This window comes from Corvus brachyrhynchos, unplaced genomic scaffold, assembly GCF_000691975.1.
Source record: "Corvus brachyrhynchos isolate BGI_N302 unplaced genomic scaffold, ASM69197v1 scaffold68, whole genome shotgun sequence".
NCBI classification, from domain to species: Eukaryota; Metazoa; Chordata; class Aves; order Passeriformes; family Corvidae; genus Corvus; species Corvus brachyrhynchos.
This window is the reverse complement of record NW_008240039.1, coordinates 1764871-1774173: the sequence shown is the minus strand read 5'-3', so window position 1 is coordinate 1774173 and position 9303 is coordinate 1764871. Positions and strand designations below refer to the sequence as shown.

Genomic DNA, 9303 nt, shown 5'->3' with positions numbered 1-9303 from the left:
CAGGACCCTGCTGTGCCCAGGGACAGCCCCACATCCCCCTGGGACACCTGGAGAGCTCCACAGATCCAAGATCCTGCTCTTCTTCCCGGGTTAGGAGCTGGGAGATTCCTGCAGGGGATTCCCTCTTCAATCGCACCCCGTTTTGTGCTGATCTGCATCACTTGGGGCGGTTTTTTGGTGCTGATTCCCCCTCGAATCGTGCCCTTTCCACGCTGGGAATCTTTTCAGGGTACTTCAAAGCTCTTGAGAGTGAAGTAGAAGTTTCACCACTGCCATGGTCCTGCTCTGCTCATGGATTTCAGCACGGTCATTGTGGTTTTTTTTTTTACCTGTACAGCAACTTCAAACACCCCAATTGGTTTTCCCAGCTTTTTAGGAGGAGTTAGAAACCCGACTGATCCTTTCTGTGAGCCAAGGACAACCGTGGCTTCCACTTTTGGGTCGTTTTATTTCACTTTTTCTGGGAATTCTGGCCAGAAATCCTGGCCAGTTTGCTCCCTGGAAGCTCAGCCTCACTGCTGGAGTAGATGAAGTTGAAAAAAAAATGTAAATATTGATGCAAAAAGCAGCGTCTTGCAAGACAATTGATCTATTTAACATGTATTGGTACTTTATTTAGAGTCAATGTATAAAGCAACTTTGTGCACTTTTCCTACCTGACAGTATTGGGGGGTTTTATGTTCTTTTGTTATGGGTTTTGTGCTGTCTTTTTTAATCAGTGGAATTGTTAAGTATTTAATTTATTCTTATTGATGTGCCCAGAGGACTAGTGCAATTTTTATTCAATACAGTTGGTCTGTATTTAATGTCAGGATTTTTTTTTTTTTTTGTAGCATTGCTAGGGAATATTTTTCCAAACCTGCCTTTTTTTCCCTCCCCTAATTTTCCTTTCTTCCCCCCTCCCCTTTCTGTTTTCATCATGAGGCATTAAATGCCTCTAATTTGAGATATAACCCAACACTTGAGAACACCCTGCAGTCCCTACAACTGAAATTTCTCCAGGAAAAACACGCTAAGGAGGCACTTCTCCCTATTTTCTGTGTTTCTTTGATTTTTATTTTTGCTTGGGGAGTGTGTGGGGGGGGTGTGTGCGCTCCAAACCTTGGAGGGGAGAGTGGGGAAGGTGCACAGAAAATTCATTTCCAGCCAGGGAAATGCATTTCCAGGCTCCGGGGAAGATGAGAAAATGAACATTTTCTTGGTTTTCCTGCCTCAAACGCAGCTGGATTTGTGTTGTACAACCCTGCTTGGAATATTTGCTGCCCAAAATTGCTGGTTTTTCACTCTCCCTTTTTTTTCCCCAAGGGTGTGTGAGTGTTTTCTCTGGACTTCAACCACATTTAACAGGAGGAATTTGCCTTTGTGTAGAAAGCAGAGTGCCAGGCACTGCCCAAAGCCTCCTCAGCCACCAGGATCCTCCATCCTTGGAATTTTCGGGGATCTGGGTGAATATTTCTCTCCCTATCCTCACTTTTATTTGACCAACCCTGTAACTAAGTGCCTGGACTTGGATCCAGTCTGGGTTTGGGTCTCTGGGTTTGGATCTCTGGGCTCTCATTCCAGGTGGGATGAGCTCAGCTTGTTGGATTTTTAAGCAATGCCCTCAGTGCTCCCTCTCCAGTGAAATCCAGGGAAGCCTCAGGTTATTTCAGTGTTGCTGCCTCTGAGATGGGAAATTTCTTGGAGTATTTTAAAGGAAAAACGTGGAGCTGGAAGATTTTATGCCTTTAACAAAAATAAAGTGTGACAAGCTGAGCTGTGATGGGCATAAAATGGAATTATTAAGGTTGGAAAAGCCCTTTGAGGTCATCAAATTAATGACGCTGCAGCTTCAAAGAGAGAACTGGAGGGAGGATTTTGGAATCAAGAGATCAGGAACATCTCAGAGCAGCAAACAAGGCCATGATTTATGCAAGAAAACCCCAGGAGCTCCTGAGGAAATGCACTGAATTCCTGCCCAGTGGCCCTGGCCACGGCTGTCCCCTGTGCTGGGCTGTCCCCTGGCCACGTGTCCCTCACTGCCCGGAGCATTTTTGCTTTCAACCAAAGACAGAACGGGCTGGGAGGTGACACTGAGCCCTGGGAGAGCTGGTGCCAACCCCAAGTGAGTGTGGGGTGGCACAGGGACAGCGGCGGGGCACCAAGGGGCTGAGGGAGAGGGGGTTTCTGAGGGGAAAAGGGGATTTTTTGGGGAGATTCCAGAACAGATGAGTGCTGTTTCCATAGGAATGGGGCTCATATCCCTCATATCCCCAGCCTCGCAGGGAATTGGGGCTGTGCCAGGGGGAATGCAGCTGGATGGGGAGGGAATGAGGGGGGAAGTGTAGCCAAAGCGCTTCCCAAGGCACAAGGAGGACTGGGGATGGCAGGAGAGGACACCTGGGGTGGGACCTTGCTCCCAGGATGGAGCAGTTTGGGTGGAAATCTTCCTGTTGCCAGAGGTGGCACAGCAGGAGCGACCTGGGGCCACCTGAGCCAGGCGGGGCCGGCCACAGCTTCCCTGGCCAGCAGCACGGACAGGGACGGGTCCTGTGGCCACAGGGAGAGGCCGTTTTTGGCCAGGCCAGAGGTGCTTTAGCCAGGCCAGAGATCCTTTGGGGAGGTCAGAGATCCTTTGGCCAGGCCAGAGGTGCTTTGGCCAGGTCAGAGATCCTTGGGCCAGGCCAGAGGCCCTTTTTGGCCAGGCCAGAGATCCTTTGGCCAGGCCAGAGATCCTTCAGGGAGGTCAGAGGCCCTTGGGCCAGGTCAGAGATGCTTTGGCCAGGCCAGGGACCCTTTGTGGCCAGGCCAGGGACCCTTTGTGGCCAAGCGAAAGAGTCACTTTTGGGCACCCCTGGCCAGGCCGGACCCCTGAGGGCTCTGCCCTCGCTGTAAATACGCCGCTGTCACCCCTCCCCCCCTCCCCTCCCTCACCCTCCTGCTTTCGGTGCCACTTTGTACCAGGTTTTTTAATCCTTCTCCCCACACAGCCTGTGCTGCCCATACCTCTGGAAAACCAGATATTCTCTCTGTAATTACCTTTGTACAATTTCAAAGCTCTTGCTGTGCTGTCGGCCTTTTTTTCCTCCCCCCCTCGCCTCCTTTCTCTTCTATGGTCTCTTGAAGCACTGTTAATAAAAATCTGAATAAATCCTTCCCTTTCCTTCTTGGCTTTTATTGCTGGAGGCTTTCTTGCCTTGCTGCCTGGATTAACTGGATCTAAAATCCCTTTTTTAACCTGTTTCCCTTCTCCTCTGCACCTTCCAGGCTGAGCTGTGGGGCACTGAATGGCACATAAATATTCTGATTTTTTTTTGCTGGGGTTTCTATGACTCTCTGGTGGTGAAGATGATGATGATGATGATGATGACTCCAGGCTGCTCTGGAGGAAGGCTGGGACAAAAGGGACAGGCTCAGGTCACCCCTGCCCCATTACACCCCTTCCTGTGCTGGATCCTGAGCTCTGTCCTTGCACTACATGGAAAAATCCTCCTTTTTTTTCCCCACACAGGGCAATCCTTCCCCGTGGGTTCTCCCATCCTGTGTGTCTGTGGCAGAAAAATAAAAGAAGAAGGAAAAAAAGACCGGCCTGGCCTTGTGATTTCTGTCCTGCTTAGCACAGAGAACAAGGGCAGGAAGGGGAGATTTGGGGAATAATCTCTGGTTTTTTAATAGATCCCAATGATTTAATTCAGGGGGACTCATTCGCTCAGTGGAAGAGTTAAATAAGGTGAATATTCTGAAATCAGGAGCATTTTTTAGGCATTTATGGGAGTAGAGCTGTGATATTACAATGAATTTATAGTGAGGGGATGTGGGGGATGCCTGCCCTGCTCCCACTGTCCCTTTCCCATTTATTTCACTGCTGTGTTTTCCTGCCTAAAATGGAGATTTTAGCTCAAACACCACCCCAAGGTGCACACTGCAGGCTGAGATGGGATTGCAGAAAAAGATTGACCCTTTTTCCTTAATTAACAAGAATTCAATGCTTAAATAGCTTCAAAAACCTGGGGCTGCTCTTTTATTACAACAGTGGGAGTCTTAAAATGGGAGTTCTAACAGATCAGTGACCTGTTAGGATTTATCCGTGATTTTATCAGCAGGAGCTCCCAGCAATTCCCTGTCCTGCTGCCTCCAGGGGACACAGCAGCTCTGAGTGAGGGTGGACACCGAATTCCTGGGATCTCTCCCTTCTCTCTCCCCCTGTGGGTTCATCACCAGGTAAAAATTACCCCAGAAAGTTCAAATGTGAAATTAGGGACGTCATTAATGGCATGAGGGTGCTTAATTACCCCCAGAATTGCAGCACAAACCATCCCTGCCCAGGAGGTTCTGTCCTGGGACACCTGAACTCTGTGCCTTCACCTGGGCCTTGAGTTTTGTTTGGTTCCTGCTCCAAGCAGCTCTGAAAAATCGGATTTGACCTGGCTCTGGATTTATCCCCTCCCCTGGCGTTCATTCCTGTGGGGTTTTGTCACTGACTCCCTCTGGGGCCTGGATTTTTGCTGGAAGGGCCCAGCTCAGGTGGAAAAGCTCCCTTTGGGGCAGGTGCTGATGTCCCAAGCCCTCAGGGGTGACCCTAAAGCAGAATTTGGGGGGCTGATTGCCCAACTCAGCAGGCTGAGGGAGGTTCTGGAATAAAGAGGAATCTCCTAAACTCAAAATTAGTCCCTGCCCTCAGTGCAGAGAGCTCTGAGCTACCTCAGACTGGTTGGTTGTGCTTCCACGAGCTCAGAATCCATTTTATCCCACTAAAGGTGGCAGATTTTCCCCATCCCTGTCCTGAATTCCCAGCCCTCCTGTACCAAATCTGACCACGAGACCAGAAATCACCTCCTGCCCCCTGGGCCTGGGCAGAGCATTTGATGCTCTGCCCCCAAATTGGCTCCTCCTGGAATTAAATTCCATGATGCAGTGATTTTTTGGGGGGCATTGAGGCCAGGATTAAGCAAATCAAACAAAATTAAGGCTCAAAATCAGGTTGGGGCTTGGCTCTCAGTGATGCCAGCAGCAAACTGAGGTCCCAAAATCATAATTTGGCTTTGTACATTCAGGTGTCTGGGCATTTAAGATGTTTAGAAACAACAGTCAGGCAAAAATGAACCCGAATATCAGCTGAAGGCAAAACAAAGTCACAAAGAACTCCCCAAACCTGTATTCCAGAGCCTTTTATTATTAAAAAAAATTTTAAAAAACAAAGCTTTTTGGGTTTCTTGTTTCCTGCAAGTCATAAACAACAGAGTAAAATGCTCCTGTGCAAAGTCACCATCAAAAATAAAGCTGTTTTTTGTATTTTATGTACAGATAAATTACTGTCAAATATTAACATGCTCTCTATTTGTAAACGGGCTGCAACAAAAACGCAGCACTGTGGCACCTTCCACAGAAATTGGATGCTTTTTCTGGCACCTAAAAAAGTTCCCAACCCCATTTTCTTCTCTTTTCTTTCCCCCTGGGAGAGTCAGACCCACTGGGAGTGACCTGGGGTGAGTCCAGAAGCATCTCAGCAGCAGCATCCTGAGCCTTGGCCCCAAATGGCAGCAGGAGAAGTTTCCTCTGCCTCTTGCCCTCCCTCCCCAGCCCCAAATCCTGCAAGGGTGAGGAGGTGTCTGGGAATTCAGGGTGGAATCAGAGCCCCCTCTTGCTTTGATCCCCTCAGGACAACCCTGGATGTGAAGCACGGGGCCAGGGAATGGTTTGGGGTTGGAAGGGGCCTAAAACCCATCCCATTCCAACCCCCTTTCCACTGTCCCACACACTGGAATTCTTCCCATGAAAAGCCAGTTCTGGAGGAGGTTTGTGAAATGTAGCTGGGCCTGGCTGGAGCCACAGAGGGGTTTCCTCACCAGGATTTATAAATTAAAGCTGGGAGCAGCCTTTGATGAGGATTCCCACAACAGAAGTGCAGCTCCCCCTTCCCAGAGACTCCCTGGGATCCAAAATCTCTGGCTGCAGGACTCAGGGATGTGCAGGGGGAACCTGCAGTGGCTGAGGGAGCATTGCCACGCTCAGCTGTGGATCCAGGATGTCCCTGTCCCCTTTCCAGCAGCATCAGGTGAATTCCAAGCTGCCACGCTCAGCTGTGGATCCAGGACATCGCTGGCACCCTTCCCACAGCATTAAGGGAATTCCAAGCCTCTCCATGCTCACAAAAGCCCCTCAGCTCTTCACTCCTGTCCCAAATCCTCCTCCTTGGTGCACCCAAACCCATCCAGCAGCACCTCTGGGCACCTCTGGGGCAGGGGCTGCAGCTGCAGCTCCCCTGTGCTGTCCCTCATTCCAGAGGGTCGGGCACCCTCCTCTCCTTTCCCAGGCTCTTCCTGCACCACCCTGTAGTTCTCCAGGGCCAGGCTGACACTGGGGATGGTGGGAGAGACCCTCAGGGTCTTCTTGGCCCTGAGCCTTTGGTAGCAGAAGAGGAGGGACAGGACCAAGGTGTCCACGAGCAGCTCGAACATCTCCACCACCGACAGCACCGAGGAGCCGAACCAGAGGCTCCACTGGCTCCCCATGCTGGACAGCAGCAGGTTCTCCTGGGGGAAAAGTCCAAAGTTTTCTTTATCAGGCACAGCAGAGCTCTGGGAACAGGAATTTTGCTGTTGGCACCCAGGGAGAATCGATGGGATTGTGGAAAAAGTGCAACTCCCAAAGTTTTCCTCAAGGAGAAGAATCCCATGGTGGCAGCTGTTAAAAGCCCTCCCTCCACGCACCCCAAGCACCCCAAAAGAAAGGCAGGGGACAGAGTTTGGCGTGGTGGAACCTACTGAGAGCAGAGGAGACTCGTTGACAGCCTGGTAGTTGAGCTGCTGGTAGAAGATGGTGACCTTGGCAATGTCCTTCCTGCAGGGCACAGAGGAGCAGTTGGCACTGGGGGGGCATTCCCTGGCTGGGAGGTGCTGCTGCTGCTCCAGGCTTTTGGGAAAAAAGAGCTTCCCCCACCCACACCGACTGAACCCTGAGGTTGTTCAACCAGAGCTTGGAAAAAAAACCTCAGTATTTCAGAGTTTTGTGAGGAAAAATTGGGAGTTGATTGGATTTTCCTGCCCATTTTCCTCTTGCCCTCCCTTGGCAGCCCCAAATCCTACAAGGATGAGGAGTTTAGCCCTGGTTTTACCTGTTGCTGGTGGAGTTGTAGCCATTCTGGTGCCTCAGAGCCTGGCGGACCCAGTCCTGCAGCAGAGGTTGGTTGTTATTGGAATATTTGTGATTGGAATATTTGTGATTGGAATGCTTGTTTTTATTGGAATGCTTGTTTTTATTGGAACCCCGCCTCATGAGGTTTTTTATGTTTAACACTTTTAAAACTGCAGTTTTTAAGCACTAAAATGTCAGTTTGGAGCAATTAAAAAGGCTGTAATTGATTGATTGATAACATAAAGGGAGAGCTATCAAATCCAAGCAATATTTGCCAGGATATCAAAGAAAAACTGAATTTTGAGGTGTTCACAACATTAAGTTCTGCCTTTAAAGGCAACCCCACCACACAGTTCCCTCTTTTAAAACGTCCTGGCTGGATTTGCATCTCCATCATCACTCAGGTGAGTTAATTACCTGCTCATTAGAACATGAGAAATGAGGAGTTTACACCTCCCAAACAGCCACAGCATGGCTCCCACTGGGAGCAGAGCCAGGAACTCCAGTTTGGGGTGGGAACTGAGGGGATTGCTCAAGGAATTTGGGAATTAGAACAGGATTGAAGGAATTAGAACAGGACTGAAGCTCTGGGCTGTGGGAGCTGTCCCTGCCCGTGGAAGGGGTGGAATAAAATGAGATTTAAGATCCCTTCCAACCCCTTCCCAAACAGTCTGGGATTGTATCCTTCTGTTTAAGCACAGGATCATTCCCTAGGCCCACCTTTTGGGTGAGTTTGCTCGGAATTCAGGGGTTTTGTGCAGTACCTGGGATTTTGCTGAGGGCCACTTGGCTGTCCCAGCTGAGACCTTGTACAGGGATTCCCTGAGGAGAGAAAAAGCAGAGATTTTCACCATGGGGATCTTGGCATGGGGGAATTTAACAAAGCAGAAAATTCCTGGGGCAGCTCTTGAGAACCCTCCTAAATCAGCTCACAAAACAAAACCAGAGGTTACCTGAAAATTGTTCAGGTAAATCAGAATGGTTCCCAAGTCCTGATAACACTGGGATGCACCCAAAATGAAAACATCTGACACTTTGTTTTAAAATTATCTATTCATTTTGAAATTGGCAGTAAAAAAGGTGAAAATAAAGAATTCCAGGCTGAAAAGTGACACAAAGAGTTTGGGTTGGGCCTAATTAAACATTTCAGGGTGATTTAAATCTCTCTGGTGTCACAGATAAAGCTCTGATTTAATTTAACTTAATTTAATGCTCTCATCTTTTTGCTTTCTCAGCTCTGGGGTGCAAACATCAAACTGGAATCTCCCAATGCCAGTTGATCCATGAATTTTCCACTGAATTCCCTGCAGTTCCAGGTGTGTTTTCCCTTGCTGAGCCCTGCTTTTGGGACTCACCTGCATGGCTTGGGGCACTGGTCAAAGCAATTCAGGTGGTGATTCCTGAGCCTGTTGTAGAGCTGGTAAAAGCAGTGACCTGGAAAAAGGGATGGAAGGAACAGGCTCAGAGATTTCCTGAGCCTTTGGAATGATTCCAGAGGGGCACCGGAGTGCCAGGCACGGATCTGATCTGCTGAGGATGGGCCAAGCTTAAGGAGCAGAGGATTTAGGCAGAGATTTTGACTCATAATCCGAATTCAGAGCTTAAAATCATAAAACCACGGAATCCTGGGTTGGAAGGACCTTAAAGATCAATTCCCACCTCCTGCCCAGGCAGGGACCTTCTCCTATCCCAGGGTGCTCCAAACCTGGCCTTGGACATTTCCAGGGATGGGGCAGCCATAAAATCCCTGGGAATTCCATCCCAGGGCCTCCCCACCCTCCCAGGGAGGGATTTCATCCATAAATTTCCTACACCAGCATGGTGCTGAGGAGATGAAGGAGTTTAACCCTACATGAATGCCCTTAATCAGGATTTTTAAGCACTACTTGATATCCAAATGCCCAGGAAAGTGCCAGGGATCCAGCTGGGATTCAAGGAATATCTGGAAAACGCTCTGAGGGACAGGGTGGGGTCACTGGGGTGTCTGTGCAGAGCCAGGAGTTGGCTCAGTGATCCTGTGGGTCCCTTGGAAGTCAGGATATTCTGTGAGTCCACGAATCCATGTGAGGGAAGAGCCTCAGCAGAGCATGGGCCCAAAGTGGGAGTGATCCAAGGAGTCCCAGCAGCAGAGAGGGATTCAGGAATGTGTCCCCTTTTGCAGGAAAAAGCTCTTACCCCAGGCAGGCTGCT

At 49.4% G+C, this 9303-nt stretch overlaps 2 protein-coding genes across 2 annotated transcripts in view; one reads left to right on the top strand and one right to left on the bottom strand.

Moving 5' to 3' along the window:
* ACAP3 (ArfGAP with coiled-coil, ankyrin repeat and PH domains 3) overlaps positions 1 to 1033 on the top strand; it is a gene marked incomplete at its 5' end in the record, with an annotated part of 37815 nt that extends 36782 nt beyond the window's left edge. Inside the window, one exon of the mRNA XM_008641160.2 lies at positions 1 to 1033. This exon is cut by the window's left edge and continues 2622 nt beyond it.
* Positions 1034 to 5131: 4098 nt separating this feature from the next.
* The window catches only part of SCNN1D (sodium channel epithelial 1 delta subunit), an 18031-nt gene continuing 13859 nt past the window's right edge, over positions 5132 to 9303 (bottom strand). Inside the window, exons 8-12 of the mRNA XM_017743974.1 lie at positions 8469 to 8707; positions 7878 to 7935; positions 7094 to 7149; positions 6744 to 6819; positions 5132 to 6512 (exon numbers count right to left, since the gene is read on the bottom strand). Coding sequence (XP_017599463.1) covers positions 6147 to 6512; positions 6744 to 6819; positions 7094 to 7149; positions 7878 to 7935; positions 8469 to 8707 — 795 coding nt within the window. The 3' untranslated portion in view covers positions 5132 to 6146. The remainder of the gene's footprint in view (positions 6513 to 6743; positions 6820 to 7093; positions 7150 to 7877; positions 7936 to 8468; positions 8708 to 9303) is intronic.